Raw genomic sequence first — 19095 nt, 5'->3', positions numbered from 1 at the left:
TCCAGGACACTGACTTTGAAAGAAGTTTTTACATCTGCATAAGATCCACTCCTATCCCCGAAACAAACCAGTCTGTGGAAAGTGCCTTTTCAATGACTGTTTATTCCAGGCTATGGCCATCTCTCCCCACCCCTTTTTCCTTTGTTCTGTCTCTTATGTGCCTATGAAACCTTTGGCCATGCTGATAGAGGGGGTGGCCTTGGAGATGGCCGTCATCCCAGAATGCCAGCATTTTGAATAAACCTGCTTTTCTTTCCACGAACCTCATCTCTCGAGTGTTGGCTTTCGTGTGGCGAGCAGTTGCACCTTTAGCACAGTCCCAATAGGACAGAATAAATTAGTATTTACATAGAGTTGGCTGAACCGGTCAACATTGAGAATTAAGTACAGTACATAATGGTAATGTTTTTCTTGACTATCATTTCATCATTGGGGTTCTTGAGAAACCCTATCTTAAACATATATGACGCATGGCCCTGTCTGTAACTTATTTATCAGAGATGTTTACTAATACAATCTGTATTTATGTGTTTTTTTTTTTTTCAGTATGGACCAATATTTACCGTCTTTGCTATGGGAATTCGAATGACCTTTGTTACTGAAGAAGAGGGAATTAATGTGTTTCTCAAATCCAAAGAAGTAAATTTTGAACTAGCTGTGCAAAATCCCGTCTATCGTACAGGTAAAGAATATTTTCAGATAGTTCATTTGAAATACAACACTGGAATCCAGGACTAGTTTTAGGTAACAATCACATCCTCACTCCTTTGTCAAGAATGATGAGGCCCCATTATTTTACTCTTTCGAGTAGGGATAGAAGGAGAAAAGAGCATATAATAAGTTTGGTCATTGAAAAAACCAATTATAAGCAGTCTAATACATTTAGATCTCCGATGTGTAAGAGATGAGGTTACTACGTCCCTGTTGTTTTCTGTGGAAAATATTTGGAATCTGCATCCTGTTGTAGCTCCCAAGATGCCGCTAACCGTTCTGCTACTGTGTGTACAATGTTCTACAGGCTGTAGCTCTGCGCTTGATCACATGTTGCTACTCTGCTCCCTGAAAGTAGAATTCTGCTTAGTAAGCCCTTTGCTAGTGGCATTTCCTGACATATTCCATAGGGCTGTTAAGGTAAGTGGGTACCCTTTTGCCAATTCTCTATCCTCGGAGACTGCTGGATTGCACTGGTCAGCATGCTTCCTGTGTGACTGTCTGTGTTTCTTCCCAGGCCACAGATAAGCATGCTCAAGCCATTTGTCCTTCCAAGAATGCAGAGCTGCTTCATTTTGAGCCCAGTGCTTTTCTGTTTTCACAATGTCTGTGCTTGCTTCTACTGTCTACGGCTTCTTTCTCTTTGCTTCCCTTTTTGCTTCTTTCTTAGGTTCCTTTTCATGTATCCTCTAGTGCATTTTTTGCCATTAAGACAAAAAATGTTTGTTTTAAAAGCTGGAAGTGATCAAGAGCATGATTATTTTTCTTCTTGCTTGCATGAAAATTACAACATGTGTGTTAAATTTTTTGACTGTTTAGTACTCCTTGATATTTGGACTACGGAATTCCAAATCAAAGAATGTAAATACTTGGAAGCCTCTTGATCTGTAAGGTCACATACGCCTTCAGAAAAATATACCAGCTTCCTTAACTGTCAGGTGTATGGAAGTGATCAAGTTTTTATACCTGTCCCTCCCCTGGGGACTTCCATATTTAAATGTTTCTATTTAACAGACAAAAATATGTTAATATTTACTACTGACACAGCTTCTCATTCTTCTCATATATTTCCCTAACACAGAAGATAAATGCTTCAGGGTATCTAAAAATTATTTTTAATTAACCTACATAAAACTTAACCTACATATAAGAAGATGATGAAATACAAAATTAAACATTTTTTTCTGAAAAAATTATTTCCATGTTTCCCCAAATAGAAGATCCAGCTGGACAATCAGCTCTAATGCGTCTTTTGGAGCATAAATTAATATAAGACCCGGTCTTATTTTATAAGACTGGTCTATAATATAATATAGTATAATATAATATAATATAATACCCGGTCTTGTTTTACTATAATATAAGCCTGGGTCTTATATAATACAAGACCTGATCTTATTTTACTATAATATAAGACTGGGTCTTATGTAATATAATATAAGACCGGGTCTTATGTTAATTTTTGCTCCGAAAGATGCATTAGAGCTGATAGTCCGGCTAGGTCTTATTTTCAGGGAAACACGGTTTGAAGAAATTAAACAGGAGTTTAAAGAAGAATATAAAGGAACAATGAATAAAAAACACTCACTCATACTCTCACTACCCTAACCCATCCGGGAGTGTGCATTGTGGAAGGATCATGAACACTAGTAAAAAGGAAATAGTGGGGACAGCGTTATTCGTGGGGTTTGGAAAGGCCTCCCTGGTGGAAGTAATATTCAAGAAGCTGCTTCAAAAAGAAATAGAAATCAGGAAATAGTTTGGGCTCGTAGGTGTGGGTGTATGGGGGTGGGGTGAGGTTGGTCAAGTAGAGAATGTTCTGAGCAGATAGAACAGCTCATAAAAATGCTGGGAAACATAAAAAAGTGTGTTTTCAATATGCCTGGAATCTACATTTAGAAGGGGGAGGGCTGCAAATACCACGAGAGAGCTAGGACATTGGTAGAAAGCCTTGTAAACTTTGAATAAGGATAGGAAGCCAGTGAAAGGTTTTAAACATGGAAATAAAATCACTAGATACGTGTTTCCCAGAGGCTTTCTTAATCACTCACTTAGAGATCATCTCTTAAAGTAAATTACCTTACAGACTTTTACTATCTCATAGTATAGGTTGACTCTTCACCTAGTTTTATTCACAGGAGGTTATTTTATGTATTTGGTGGACTCTGTCTATATTTCCTACTGACCAAATAATACTAGAGGTATATTTACTGTTTGCTTCAAGGAGTTGTTGCTTCTTTTGAAAATAGTTTTCTCTGTTTATAGCATCAATTCCAAAGAATATCTTTTTAGCACTGCATGAAAAACTTTATATCACAATGAAAGGGAAACTAGGTACTACCAACCTACGTCAATTCACTGGACAACTGACTGAAGAATTACATGAACAACTGGACCATTTAGGCACTCATGGGACAATGGACCTGAACAACTTAGTAAGGTAAATAGATGCGTTAGTATTATTTCGTCTCGTTCTTTTGAAATAAAAAAATTTGAATTCATACATTGGACTTCAGAAATTATCAGGTGAATTAATGAACTGTACCTAACTAGGCAGTTAAGAGATTATGTTACTATTTTAAATTCTATTTACTGAGAAAATTTCAGTTTGGCAGTATAATTTTATGGTGAGCAAATAGCCAGTACATTTTAATACATTTATAGTAATTCCCTACAATTGTGTAGAGCATATAAGATTTACCTCTTATAATTGTCATGTATCCATCAGAATTTTGATGAAACATTCAGTGCCATTTGTGATTATTACAAGTGGACATTGAGAGAACAAAGGAGAGGAGAGACGAATCAAGTAGACAACAGGCGTCCAGGAAATGTTTGTGAGACATGAAGAGTTGGCGGAAGCAAAGTCAGTGTGCCTCAGAGTCGTGGTAGAGTAGAGGGGAGGTGCTGAGAAACCGATGAGACAGGAAAGGGCTGCAGAGGGAGCCAAGTAGCACGTGTCAGCTATGTTCTTGAAGCTTTCTGGCAAAGGGCTGGGGCACGGCAGCCATGAGAAAAATTCCCCACATGCATAGGAGATGTGGGAATTGAAGTTTCCTTAGGCACTTTTCCATCTCAGTGGGATACTGGGTTACTGAGGGCAAGATTCAACAGTTCAGGCTCATAAAAACAGCAATATTTAATATTTTGTTAGTGGTGCAGAAAGAAAGAGAGAGAGAAAAGAACAAAGAAAACCAACCAACCATCCAAACTCTTAGCATGTTCAATATCTACAACAAAACCGCAAATTCTCAGATAGCTTTGAAATTTGGGGGCAAGAAAAGCCTTAAAAATTTCTGGGGAGAAAGGGATGGACAATAAAAATGAAATAACTAGTACTTAGTGTTACTAATCGGAGGCATATTAAAAATCATTGATACTCATTTACTTAAGTATGCCACAGTAATCATTTTATTCATTAACAGTAAAACTTGAGAGGTACTATATTTCAATATGCAATAGTTCACATTTGTAGGATCTGTAAGATTAGGAAATTTGGTGACTAATATTGTCCTGATTCTTTGGTTATTTTTTGCTGCTATCTAAAAGCATGGACTGTATCTTAGTTATAAATAAATGCTTCTTAAAATTGCATTGAATCAATTTATTTCTGTGTTTATTTCATTTCACATTTGTCAGAATCTAACAATGCTTACTTAAAAAGCATTTTAAAATCTTCAGATAAATAAGACTACAATTTCAGTTACCCCTAAGTCATCTTGACAACAATAGGCAAATATTAAAACCTTTTAAGGGTGAGTTATCCCAAAAGAATCTGTCATGTATTATTATCTACCCCTTATATATAGCTATGAAATAATGCCTTTTTTTGGTATCCTGATTTTATATTCTTTTTTGGTCATTGGGTCTGACTTTTTATATGTTTCTCTCTTTGTAGGCATCTCCTTTATCCAGTCAGTGTGAATATGCTCTTTAAAAAAGGTTTGTTTCCCACAAACAAGAGGAAAACCATGGAGTTTTATCAGAATTTTGAAGCTTATGATGAAGGTTTTGAGCATGGGTCCCAGATGCCAGAATTTCTCCTGAGGTAGAAGTTGTTGCCTTATCATTAATTCATTGACCAAGCTCTTCTCACCAATTCATACATCTCTTAATGTCTTCTGTTCTAAGTGGATGTAACAGCAGTTTAAGTGGAAGAGAGAGAACTATTTCTTTTGACCAGTTTTTTTTTTGGGGTGTGTGTGTGTGTGTGTGTGTGTGTGTGTGTGTATACATTGAGGGAGGTACAGAAGAAGAGATACACGTTTTCCTTTTTTTAAAAAAAATTTGGGAGCAAAGATGAGAGAGAATGAATAGGAATATGAGAATGAAATGAAGAATTTATTCTGAGGCTTTTTATCCCATTTACAGCTTATCACATTAATTGCTACAGTTTGGATCCGTGTTAAATCATCAAGTGTGGCTAGTCTCAGAATCAGACATTGTCCTCATTCTCTCTGAGGCAAAAATAGGTGTGGTCAAACGCATTTCTCAAAGTTGGTTCAGATAAATGTTTATACAATGGCTCGAATGCAAAGTAACTCACGGTTTTTTGATTTCTTGGCAGTTGGTCTACAATGGTTAATGGCCAAAAAATATGAAAGAGATTACGGCCAGTTTGCTTTTCCTGGCTTAATCCAGCAGTGGGTCCTAGTTTTTCATCCTTTTGTAACTGACAATAGCCAGAGTAAAAGTAGACCAAGCAGATGAATCGTGGGCCCTGTTTTCTTATTCAGTGCTAATCCTACAGGAATTTAAACATTTATTTGCAAAAGACACTAAAATGTGGCTGCATTGCCCCCTCGCTATTTTTCTTGTAGAGGAATAAATCTGAAGGGGTACCTCTTATTAAATTCTAGCTGAAGATAAAAAAGAAACTTGGAGAAATAATTATAATTCTGTAGACATTTCCCCGTTTATACTGTGACCTATTACTCCTAAAGTACTTACAAATTAATTTATACACACATATTGTTTTTTCTTACTAGAAACTGGTCAAAATCCAAAAGTTGGCTTCTAGCATTTTTTGAGAAAAACATTCCAGATATAAAAGCATACAAATCTGAAAAAGATAATTCCATGGTAAGTATACCTTAGCTTTTTTTGCTAAAATATATAGATGAGATGAAGACGAGGACAGTAATAAAGTATGATTGTTAAAAATATATTTTTGCTGAAAACCATGAGATTAGATACCATTTTTGTGCCAAGCACTGGTGTTAGACATACTTACACACATTATTTTATTGTTACATCCTCACAACAGTGAAGCAGGTATTAATCCTTTCTACATAGCAAACACCAGAGGGTACAGATCACAAAACAAAATTCTGAGGTTCTTTATTTACTTATACAGAGGGTGCTAAAAAACTGTATACACATTTTGAGAAATGAAAATGCTGTATTGAAATTGTAATAAAATATACCGATAACAAAAGATGAGTGCCAGTCATGTTTAACTTCTGCAATTACAAGAGGTGCTCAAAGTGGTTACCAGCATAATTTTAATACAGTTTTTTCCTTTCTTAAAATGTGTATTCATTTTTTTGGCACCCTCTGGATATTATACAGTTGGCTGTATCAACAGTGACAGGTGGGAGTTATGGCAAATTAGACATGGATAATAAAGCTCTACAATAATTTAAAAAGCTGGGCATTAGGTTTTCATATCTTAAGTGTCCACAAATGTGGTTCTGTTTTAAAAATTTTTTACTGGGGAACAGTGTGTTTTTCCAGGACCCGTCAGCTCCAAGTCAAGTCGTTGTCTTCAGTCTAGTTGTGGAGGGCACAGCTCCACAACTGTGTTTTCATTGGCCCATGTGGGAATCGAACCAGCGACTTTGTTGTTAAGAGCACGGGCTCTAACCAACTGAGCCATCTGGCTGCCCTACTAATGTGGTTCTTTAAGTGTGGCCCCCATACTGATGGTACCAACATCACTTGGAAACCACACAGTCTGAAACGGGGGCAGAGCCAAGCAATTTGCTGTTATTCAGCTTTCTAGATGGTTCCGGTACTTGCTAAGGAATGGTTCTCAGTCCTGGCTGCTCCTTAGAACCTCTGGGAGCTTTTGAAAATGACCTGATTCTTCAGACCCACCCCTCAGAGACTGGAATTCGTTTGGTCTGGACTGTCTGGGCTCAGATCCAGCCCCCCGTTGTGTGACCTTGAGAATGCATGATATGGAATCTCTTGGCCTCAGTTTCATCACCTACCTCAGAATGATGGGGATTAACTGAGTTGATGTTTGTAAAGCTTAGAACACGTAAAGACTACCTGAAAGCTTATCACTGTTATTATCATTTCAGAAAATCACTTCGGATTTTTTAGTGTCTAAAGATGACATCAAAATTTTTCTTTCCCTTGATAGCATCACAAACAACTCTCCTTGACCCTGTAGAGGAAGATAGCCTAAGGAAAAAGGAATGTGTGATTGTTTAGGTACTTTTCTCCTAAATAGAAAGAATAAAAAGCGATCCTTTCGGCCCTTCATTAACAAACTATGTTTCAGCGAATGATCCTATTTCACAAACAGACCCAGACAAGCACACATTTTGTCTGCATCATTTTCCAGGTTTTAGGGGTAAAATTACTTGGGTATAAAAGCTGCACTCAGATACATCTGTAATCTATGAGCCTAGCAAAAGGGTTTTCAATGCCCCAAGTAAAACTCCCTACCAGCACTACTTCTAGAATAGCATCTATTTTCTTACTCTAAAGAAATGAGGCATTTTTAATCATAGGTAGTCTGACTCCCTTTTTGAATAAAGGCAAATTTTGAACTTTGCTGAAGCGAATCCAGTGTTTAAGACTTTGAGACAGAATTCAGTGTGGATATTCATGAGCAGTTTAACTTCCATTTTTCTATGTATTCTGTTTCCTTCTCGCAGTAATTCCCGCTGAACTTGTCTTTTCATACCCCCATTTTTTTTTAATGTGGACTAAGAAGAAAATAAAAGATTGTGTTGTCTTCTATCTACTACTAAGTAGATTTCAGTGGCGTAGTTAAGCAGAATACTGAATGAAGTTTTTTTGTTTTTTTGGTTTTTTTAATATACATACATTTTTGTCATATCATAAACATCAAATGTGATTTCTTCCATGTTATTCTAGATATATATATATATATATATATACACACATACACATACATATAATATATATATATATATATATATATATTAAACTAGTATTTTCATTCACAGAATAGCATATCAAAAGAATGAAATACATCCATAGGATTTTTCATGAAATATAAACTTGGTGTTATAACAGCTTATATTGTAAGTAGGACAGAAACCAGCTTTCAGTGAAATTTATACTTGAACTATTTTCAGTTCTGCTAATCCATTATTGTAAAACCAATAAAACATTGCTAACCTTTGTGGGGTGTTTACTCCATGCCAGGCATAGTATTACTGTTACACATTTCACAAATTCATTACTCATTTCTCACAACAACTTTCAGACCCAGAAAACTGGGGATTATTAAAACTAGAAATCTGGGGATTAGAATGGTTAATCACTTTTGAAACATTCCATGCCTTACTTAAGTAACAGCAACGACCTCTCAGCCTATATTTTCTTTGATAGTGATTTATTTTCTGTGTTGTGGAATTGAAAGCAAAACTACTACATTATGGTACAACGCAGTTCTCTTCATCCCTAATCCAAGGGAGTTACGGATTGTGTCTCTAAAGGGACAGTATAGTACAGTGGCTGGGAATGTGGCCTCTGGAGTCAGTGCCATGCTCACAGGGTTCGAATCCCAGCCTGACCATCTACAAGCTATATGTCTTTGGCAAAACTTCTGTAACTTATTTATGCTCAGTTTCCTCAAATGTAAAATGAAGATAGTATTTGCTTCCTGGAGTTGGGTAGATTGAATGGATTAAATACTTACAAAGCACTGAGAACAGTACTGCCTTAGCAAGCAGTGACTAGACATTAGCTGCCATTATTTCTATCACCTAACCCTGAGTTATTTAAGATTCAAAGTTCATGAGTAACTTCATGAAAATGTTACAGTGTCTGAATTTCATCCTCACGATGCGCAATAGGTACCGACAAATCTGGGGACACCTGTCTATTACGAAAATACCTTCATGGAATACATGTGACGACCTGAGAACAGTCATATAGTAGGCAGCCTTGGATGAGGCCATAATCTGACCTGGTACCTTTCAAGTCAAATGTCAGGTCTCTGGTTTTAGAGATTTGCCCTATTTATAACACATTGGCTTGGCAGTTTTCTCTCCCATGGTATGTAGTTTTGTTTTAAGCACTCTATAAATAATAACTCATTTTATTCTCAGAACAATCCTGTGAGGTTGGTACCATATTATGATCATGTGGTAGATGAGGAATCTGAGACACAAGAGCTTAGATAACTAAGCCAGGTTCCAGCTTTACGTGTAAGAATCTTGGAAATTGTCACTTCATCCTAACAACAAGTAAAAAACTGAGCAGACTGAAAAATCAACAACTCTTCTTGGACCCATAAGTGAGAGAGGATACAGGTCAAACCACTCCCCCCAAGATTGGAGAGACCAATAAGCAAATACCTAATGAATATTTTACTGAGGATTGTTACATCCATGTTTATGAGAGATATTGGTTTGGACTTTTCTTTCAATGTGTTTGTCTGGTTTTGGTATTAGGGTAATACTGACCTCATAATAAAATGAGTTGGGGAGTACTACCTCTGTTTCTGCCTGAACACTGTCAGGCACGGCTGGAGGAATGAGTTGCAGGAGACCAGGATTGGTCCTAGCAGAGTTTATTTGGTGAGTTTGAGCTGTGGGAGGTCAGGCTAGAGCAGAAGGAAAAGATCATAACCCCCCCAGCAAAGAGGGGTATGGAGTTTTATAGGAAGGGGTAAGCGAGGTTGTTCCCCCTCCCATGCTTCAGGGAGTTTTCATCGACAAAAGGTTTCATTCGGGGCATGACCAAGCCCTCCGGCTCCACACCCTGGCCCCAAGTCGCCATCCAGACAGCTATCCAGGCCCACTGATCACAGGCCCCTAAAAGATGAAGCAAGACAAGATCAAGACAGGATGGCTTTTAAGATAGGTTTCTGCTCCTGGCCTAAATATGGCTCAACAAAGACATTGTAGAGAATTGGTATAATTTCTTCCTTAAATGTTTGGTAGAATTTACCAGTGACTCCATCTGGGCCTGGTGCTTTCTGTTTGGGAAAGTTATTAGTTATTGGTTCAATTTTGTTAATAGATATGTGCCTATTTAGATCATCTATTTCTTCTTGTAAGGTTTTTGGCAGATTGTGTCTTTCAAGGAAGTGGTCCATTTCATCCAGCTTATCAAATTTGTGGGCAAAGAATTGTTCAAAGTAGTTGTTTATTATCTTTTTAATTTTCTTAATTTTATAACGATGTCTCCTTTTTCATTTCTGATATTAGTAATTTGTGGTGTCTTTTTTTCTTACTTAGCCTGGCTAAAGCCTTATTGATTTTATTAATCTTTTTAAAGAAGCAGCTTTTGATTTCACTGATTTTCTCTATTGATTTTCCTCTTTTCAGTTTCATTGAATTCTGCGCAAATTCTTATTTCTTTTCTTCTGCTTCTTTTGGGTTTAATTGGCTTCTTTCAGGTAGAAACTTAGATTGTTGATTTTAGATTTCTTCTTTTCTGATATATGCATCAATGCTGAAAATTTTCTTCTAAGCAATACAATACAAAGTATTTTCACTCCCTGAAATATCCTCTATGCTCTCTCTATTCCTTTTTGGCCAGAAAACACACCTTAACAAATTTAAAAGAATAGAAATCATGTAATATCTACTTTTAGACCACAGCATAATTAAAATAGATGTCAATAACAGAAAGGAAAATCCCAAAACATGTGGAGATTAAATAACACATGGGTCAAAGAAGAAATCCTAAGAGAACTTAAAAATATTTTGAAACAAATGAAATGAAAACAACCTACCAAATTTTGGGATGTAGCAAAAGCAGTGCTTATAGCAGCTTTATTCATTTTTGCTGAAACTTGGAAGCAACTTTTCGTATGTGAATGGATTATAATGATAGGTATGTATATGTCATTATACATTTGTCCAAACCCATAGAGTGTACAACATGAATAGTGAACTCTAAGGTAAATTATAGACTTTATGTAATTATGATTGTGTCAGTGTAGCTTCATCCTTGGTGAAAAATGTACCATTCTGATGAGCCATGTTGATAGTGGAGAATGCTAGCTAAGTAGGTGTGGGGGTAAGGGATACATGAGCCAGCTCTGTACTTTCCTCTCAGTTTTATTGTAAATCTGAAACAGTAAAGTCTTAAGCAAAGAAAGCTATGGCAAGGTTTGAACCAGTGCAATGAGGGAGTTGAGCTCCTGCTGCTGATTAACCATACTAGGAGTAAGTATGTAAATCCCTTAACCTGCCTCAAACTGCAAACCTAGAAATGGCAAAATCATATCTTCCAGATCAAAGAAAAATGGGTGGTCTTTCGTTTATTAACATCAGTCTTTGTTACATACCTGTGGTTTGACAATGTTTATTTCCTTTAAACAGACATTAATGCAGGCTTTGCTGGACATCATAGAGATAGAAACAAATGAGAAAAGTCCAAATTATGGGCTTCTACTACTTTGGGCTTCTTTGTCCAATGCTGTTCCTGTAAGTATATTAGTAAAATAAGAGTTACATGTCTGTGTACACACTTTCACTTTTTCCCTTCATCTTTCTTTCCTTCCTTCCTTCCTTCCTTCCTTCCTTCCTTCCTTCCTTCCTTCCTTCTTTCTTTCTTTCTTTCTTTCTCTTTCCTTCTCTCTCTCTCTCTCTCGATTCTTTCTTTCTCTCTCTCTCTCAATTCTTTCTTTCCTTCCTTCCTTTCTTTTTAAATTTCTTTTTTTCTGTTGCTAATCTCCCTGTCACAATTTTTTTCCTGAAAGCTGTTTTTTGGGTTTTTTTTAACTTTTATTTATTTTAAGTGTGTTTTTCCAGGACCCATCAGCTCCAAGTCAAGTAGTTGTTTCGATCTAGTTGTGGAGGGTGCAGCTCACAGTGGCCCATGCAGGGCTCAAACAGGGAACTTTGGTGTTATGAGCGGCGTACTCTATGAGCTAACCAGATGCCCCCCCCCCTTTTTTCAGTCTTTTCACTTCTTATTATGGGAAAGGAAAAGATTGCAATGGAGTTGTTTGTAAGACAGAAAAACAAAACTGATGCCTAATGAAATCTCATAAGATCACAGAGGAGGTGAAGCAGAGATCTGAAGTGAATTTTGTCTCTGAAATATAGCATGTCACAGACAAAAGGGGAAACCTTGCTCTTTGGCGTCAGTTGTGACAATACCTGCATATGGAGCATTTTCTGTGTTAGGCAGTGTGTTTAGTATGGGTGCTGCAAAGATGAATAAGGTTTGACCCCTACCTTGTATTGGGAAGAGAGTAGGTAAACGGATAGTTTAAGATAGAATTGGGCTTGAACCCCGATATCCCAGTCATAGCTATGGAATCTCATAGAGGTCCGTTAAACTCTGAGCCTCCGTTTCCTCGTCGGTAAAAAAGAGATAATCAAGTCCTAGTATGATCCAAGGACATGGGGACTTATTAATAGTCATTCTCATTTCTCTACAAGGTTGTTGTGAGGATTTGAGATAAGCCCAGCTGGTACCTGATGAATACTAGTTATTTGTCTTCCCCCGAACCCCCTCTTCTGTGTACCATTCTGTTTGTATTGCTTGGCGTCTTGGTCTTGTAAGCTTCCCCATCAAGGAAGCTGGTGACATTGGAACTCACCATGCGTCTAAAGAGAGCAGAGACTTTTTAACTGTTTCTTTTTAAAGCTGTTGTGAACTAGATTAAAGCCATGAGATTTGACTGCCACTTCATGTTCGATGCACACCGGTGTCCTGTGTCAGGAGGATTTCACATTAGCCTAAGGTGCACTTATATTACCTGAGCAATTAGAGGGTAACCTTTTTCATATATCTGTTTTCTACTAAACAGGAATATTCAAACCATCTCTAACGATAGATGTCATTTTTCTTCTAACCAAGAGAAATAAGATGTTTTAAGTATTATTTATTTCTCGTTCCTCTTATGATGGGCCGGGCTGTTAAAGAGTTTCTAATACTGATAATCTAGTTTCCTTTAACCTGTTTTTATTGGGGAAGGAGCAGGAATAGAAATTCTGGGTGCTCCGCTCAAATGTGTGTCATCCACTAGAATATGTATTTCATCTGGCGTGGGCAAGTAAATAGTTAATCTTTTCCCCTTCTTTATGTAGCACTGATATTAATCTCTGATTGTTCCTTGCACAATTTTCTTGGAAACTGCGTAAGACATAGCAAAATCAAAAAGCAAACATCAAAACAACTCTCAAAGCAGCAACTCCTGTCACAGGATTACTTTTCAAGATCCCATTAGAAAAATTCCCCAGAAGAAAGGCACACAAAGAGCCATTGATCTGACATAGGGAAAGTCAGTTCTTTGGAATTTGTTCCTGGCACTGGTCTGAAAGGATTTAAATCATTAATTTCAGAAAGAAAGTGTCTGATGATTAGTGAAAGGTCCGTCTCACTGGCTGTTTGTTGTTGGCACTTTCAAGAGGCAGCTGGTGTGTGGGCAGAGACCCTGGAAAGGCTTTGGGTCAGGTCCAAAGCCAAATCCCAGTGTTGGATGACGGTGGGCCAGTTATTTAACTTCCCTGAGCCTCAGTGTCCTCATCTCTAACATAGGTTTCATGCCATCTACCTCATAGGAGAGTTGTGAGGATTATTTTAGTTATAAATGGAAAGTGGCTAACAGTCTCTGGCACAAAGTAGGAGTAGGTGCTCAATAAATGTTAGTTTTTTCTTATATAAAGTAAAGCCATGAAAAAAAAAGTGAAGCCATGGTTTCAACTAATCATTTTTTTCAATGACCGCCTGGCTTCCAAAACTTAAACCACTCAAATGCCCCAGGGTGGGAGTGGCCACCGGTATCCTGGCTTCTGTGATTTCTAACTGCTACCTAGAAAGCCCCTGAAAATCCTGCCAGAAGTGTACCTGACCTTTCTTCGTTCCAGATCATATTCTTAGCTTTTCTCCTACTCTGTGCTCTGCCTCAAGGCCCATGGAACTTAGAGCTGAGGCTTCATATTGGCTTGCTACAAGGTACTAGGAGGCTCCGTGATGGCCTAGGTGAACTTTGTTGGACTGGCCCAAGATGTTAACCACAACTTAGGAAATTATTTCTATGGGGAAACCATTTCCAAGTCCCAAGAAATTTCTGACTCCCAGATGAACTTTTAAAGTTCATCTAGATTTTTGCAAGTCTAATGTCAAAGCTGACATTTTTCCTTTTTAAAAACCTGTTTCTCTGAAGCTCTTTCTGAACACTTTCAGTAGTGACCCCCACCCTGTCACCCCATCCCACCCTCGACTCCCACAGCATTTATTGTCTGTGCCTCCCATCCCTTCTACATTTAGCTATTCTCGATCCTGGGTGTATCTCATATCCCTAAATATGTGGAAGTTCTTGGGGCAGGAATTATGTCTTATAGAAATGTGTGTTTACCGTGAGTGGCAGAAGACTACCCACGTAACATGTTATAGAGAGCTCCATCAATATTTGTTAAAGCTTTTTTTGAATGGAGGAATAAATGATACTGAAGAACTTACTCAGTTCATCTTCTCTACGGCACAACAGGACAGAACTTCCCTCCCTGTCCCTTGACACCTTTGTTCTTAGCTCTCCAAGGCAATGAAAAGCATGTTAGTGGCTGCGTCTGAAGTTCAGTGAGCCAGGTGGCCCTGCCCCTTTTTGCCCAGCCCTCACCGGGGACTTGACCCCTTTGGCAAAATTTTAAGCGATAACTCTGGGGAGCAGTCTTTAACTCCTTATCAAATGTGGGTGCATAAACACCTCAAGATCACTTATTCTTGTTTGTTGATTCCGTAATGTTTATAAACTTGACTCTCTTTTACATGCTTTTTCTTTTGCTTTTTTTTAAAAAAAAGTAACCTGGTTTTCTAAAGCAGAAAATCAGTTTTTAGATGTGAAATCTGTTAAGAAAAGAGGTGTTAAAAATGATAGCTAGCACCATTGTACTACCCCTTCTCGTTTCGCTGAATGCCTTGTGTTATAAAAATAAATACTACGCAATTTTAGTGAATCTCTAAAATTCTACTTAAGCATATAAAGTGCCAATTCCCCTCTTTTTTTTGTGTAACTGAAGATCTATATGTGATCACTAACATTTTTTTTCCCCGGACATGATTTCTGACTCTTTAATAAGATGAATTGAGTATGGAGTGGTTATTAATTAAATACAGTAATTCAGCACTTCCATCTATAGATAATAGTAAAAAGGGCCTGAGTAGGGAGACAGAAGAGAGCTCTCTGAGCATCTTCTGTAAGAATGCAGTAGGTGCTCTCCAGGGTAATTCTTTCATAATCTGAAAAATGCCACCGAGAGCAGGTCTCCGATTGTAGTGGTCGTGGTTTACCACATTTATCCTTGCACTGTCAGTTTGATGTCACAGGCGGAAACACAGTAAGCAGTATTGAATTTGGCTTTGTCGCAGCACTTCCTTTCAGACAATTGCTCTTCCTCTTTTGACCACAGAGGGGAGTATTAGGATTATTTAAAGGTACTTAAATTACTTCACCAATGAGACAGAAAGACTAAAGTTACACCGTTTTGTCTGAGTCATTTCAGGACTGGTTTTCCTAGATGACATTTCTTTCGCAACACATGTTCATTGGAAAAACATGAGAGGGAAACTTAAGCATCTTTTAATGATTTTATACAGGTTTCCTTCACTGTATAACTTAAAAATAGAAGTGAAAACGTTTACCTGAGCTAGTGGAGAGCTAATTTTTGAGATATATAGCAGTATGATTTTATTTTATACTACTACAATGAGGAAAGATCTGAAACCCTTTTGTTTGGTCTAGAGAGCAAACTTGCAAGCATACTATACGCAGTAGCACACCATGAGCTTGCAAGCACCCTTTGTTCAATAGGGCGTGAAAGGACCTAATTTTTTTATATTGAGTACTCTCATAATTTAGTTTATGAGATCTTAGGTATAGTTTCTGGGCCTTCTTTAAAATTACCATGGTTCATTTGCGGAGTATATGATTTGCTAATTCATTTGTATTTCAAGGAAATTAAACCTTGAAAAATGTTTTTGTTTTAGATTGAATTAATATTCTTCAGTGTCATAATTTGTTGTTTCTAAATATTTAATGTATGCCTATATAATATTTTATATTGTGCATTAGTAAGAAACATCCCACTTTTCTCATTTTTTAAGAACAGTTTAATCTATATAAATAATACGAGGTCTGACAATTAAGTTTGCAAACTCATCCCAATTAAGTTCACAAACTCATCCTAGAAAAAGTGCTACGTACCTCATTGCTGAATATTACTACGGTCACCTCCGAAGTACTCCCCTTGGGAAGCGATGCACTGATGCCAGCACCTAGTCCACCCTTCAAAACAATTTTGAAACTCTTTTTCTGGAATGGCCATCAGAGCTGTCGCCATATTACCGTTGATGTCCTGAATGTCATCAAAATGTCTTCCTTTCAGTATTTCCTTTATCTTCAGGTAGGTAAAGAAAGAAATCACTGGGGACCAGATCAGGTGAGTAGGCAGGGTGTTGTAATATAGTTATTTGTTTACTGGCTAAAAATTCCCTCACAGACAGTGCCGTGTAAGCTGGTGCATTGTCGTGATGCAGGAGCCATGAATTGTTGGTGAAAAGTTGAGGTCGTCTAACTTTTTTACGCAGCATTTTCAGCACTTCCAAATGGTAAACTTGGTTAGCTGTTTGTCCAGTTGGTACAAATTCATAATGAATAATCCCTCTGATATCAAAAAAGTTAGCAACATTGTTGCAACACATTCACAAACTTAATTGTCAGACCTCGTACAGTGAAACTATAGTGACAGAATAAAATTATAAATTGGATCTCTTAAAGATAAGTAACCCCTCTGTATTTATAAAACCTAGTTGTTTTAAAAAATGCTCTTTACTAACATGCCTTTACATTTCGTTTAAACATTTTTCTTGTTTCATTTAAATGTTTGTGACTAATGCTGAGTATTCTTTTCTTCACTTTCAAGGAAGGTTGTATGTTTTGATAGATGTTTTTCTTCTTAAGGTTGCATTTTGGACACTTGGATTTGTCCTCTCTCATCCCAGTATCCACAGGACCATTATGGAAGGCATATCATCTGTTTTTGGCACAGCAGGTACTAAAATTGAATTAAATTACATAATTGAACAGACGTCTAATAATACGTGTGTGTCCCACATCACGGGCAAAGTCAAATGCCCAGAATTTTATAGAAATTCAACATAGTCCAAAATTGAACCTAATTTTTTACGCATTTCAGGATCTAAATTGATCAGGTAGAATCCTAGGATTTAATTACTCCGTTGTTTTCCAAATGATGGAATAAAGCTGGAGAGATAGTGATTTCCCTAACCTCCCTGCATAAACATAAATATATAATGTACAGTGCTTTTTATTCTAATCTCTTGGCCCCTAACCTCAGTTGAGCTACAGTCCATAGTTTTGGACTTTAGGATTTTCCAGATTTTATAAAAGTAATATGGTGCATATATTACATAACAGTACTAATGGGTACGGAGGTCAGGTGACATTTTACCACCAAAGGAATTATTTTAAAAGTTACAGTTGTTAGTGATTTCTAGGTTTAGAACTATAGATAGGGATTGCTGCCTTTCCCTTTTTTGTTTCAAATTCAAGCTCTTCAACTGTAATCTGTTTTAAAAAACAGGAATAAGCTTGAATGGAGACTGTTCAACTACTTGTTTATTCAGCATAATTTGACCTGTTTTGGGTCAAATTATCTTAATTAATAAAAAAGTCTTTAGTTAATATGTCATATTATGTATTCTGATATAAAAATAATAACAGATGACTTGGTTTTCTTGTAAGAAAACAATATATTGTGTTTCCCCGAAAATAAGACCTACCCAGACCATCAGCTCTCAAGCGTCTTTTGGAGCAAAAATTAATATAAGACCTGGTCTTATTTTACTATAATATAAAACCCGGTCTTATTTTACTATAAGACCGGGTCTTATATATAATTTAATATAATATAAGACTATGTCTTATGTAATATAATAATATAATACCACATCTTATATAATATAAGACTGGGTCTTATATTAATTTTTGCTCCAAAAATTAATCATTAGAGCTGATTGTCCAGGTAAGTCTTATTTTCGGGGAAACACGGTACTAGTAAGACAAAAGGTATGATGCCAATTAACAGTTAACCCATCCCTCATGTTTGCTGAAAATATTTTATTTGGAATTTTTTATTTCTTTTGACTGCTCCTTACTGAGTTAAACCAAAAAGCAAATTGCGTGACCAACGTGAACGTCTCAGCCATACTGTCTCTGAGCCTTGAGTGTAAATCAGCAGGTGCTGGATGTCATCTCATAGAAATGGTGAACATTAGAACCAGTGGCTATCAACAGTGCTCTCAAGTTAGATTTGGAGATACGATGGTGAATGGAAGAGAAGACTGCATGCTTTTATGGAGCTTACATCCACAGAGCTAATGAAAATGTGCATGTCTACAAATGTTGAAAGGGAATGCATCCTTGATTGTCACAAATTCTCCTTTACCATTTCCTTACTAAGAGCCTTCTCTTGACTTAAAGCTCTCCAAATTCCTGGTCTTTAGGAAACTAAAAGGTACAGGTGGGAATAGTGGCGATAAGGTGGGAAACCCTTCTGACCTCAAGGCCACAACACGAGTATTACATTAATCTAAATTTCTACAACGCTTAAATCTTGAACACAGTTGTAACAGAGAAAGAGAAAACCTTTTCTCTTCCTCCACATTCTGGTTTATTTTTAGAACCTATTTTCTCCTCTGGCAGAAAATTGCTCCTTCAAATCGTAGTACCAGTGGAATAGCGATACTATGTCAATGCTTTCAGTTCATGACTCTTACAGAATTGAAAAGAGTTTATTAAAATATAGACAACATTTGTGCCATGCTTAGGTAGAAACAATTCAGATCAATTCCTGCAGAAGATGGAGTAGCAGCTCAGGAATTTAGGTGTTGTAAGGAGACCACAGATCTTCGGGGGTCAGTATCAAGGCAGATATCCGTGTGCGCATACAAAAGATCCTGTCAAAGAAAGAACATTAAAGATAATGGAACAAGAATCTGACACGATATGGCAGTTTTCCCATTTTTATTTTCTTTTCTGTCACAAGATCACCATTTCCTTTTTGGAGATGTCCGTAGTGAATTTCCAACTCCACATCCCTCTGACCCTGAACTTAACATAATGTTTTATTTTATATTGTGGTATTTTACATTAATTGGTTTTCAGATATTGAAGCACCCTTGTATTCCTGA

The 19095-nt window shown here is 37.1% G+C and overlaps 1 protein-coding gene across 5 annotated transcripts in view; it reads left to right on the top strand.

Moving 5' to 3' along the window:
- The window catches only part of LOC117020570 (24-hydroxycholesterol 7-alpha-hydroxylase), a 75302-nt gene that overhangs the window by 9225 nt on the left and 46982 nt on the right, over positions 1 to 19095 (top strand). For 3 of the 5 annotated variants that reach the window (XM_033103158.1, XM_033103157.1, XM_033103160.1), the window contains exons 2-7: positions 547 to 682; positions 2977 to 3151; positions 4610 to 4759; positions 5700 to 5793; positions 11253 to 11357; positions 16844 to 16934. In XM_033103158.1, the coding sequence (XP_032959049.1) occupies positions 547 to 682; positions 2977 to 3151; positions 4610 to 4759; positions 5700 to 5793; positions 11253 to 11357; positions 16844 to 16934 (751 nt within the window). Of the gene's footprint in view, positions 1 to 546; positions 683 to 1025; positions 1132 to 2976; positions 3152 to 4609; positions 4760 to 5699; positions 5794 to 11252; positions 11358 to 16843; positions 16935 to 19095 lie in introns of those variants that run through there. The other 2 variants (XM_033103162.1, XM_033103159.1) reach the window with 2 other exon arrangements.

The sequence above is a fragment of the Rhinolophus ferrumequinum genome, chromosome 3, assembly GCF_004115265.2.
Source record: "Rhinolophus ferrumequinum isolate MPI-CBG mRhiFer1 chromosome 3, mRhiFer1_v1.p, whole genome shotgun sequence".
In the NCBI taxonomy this organism is placed as follows: domain Eukaryota; kingdom Metazoa; phylum Chordata; class Mammalia; order Chiroptera; family Rhinolophidae; genus Rhinolophus; species Rhinolophus ferrumequinum.
This window is presented reverse-complemented; position numbering and strand designations above follow the sequence as displayed.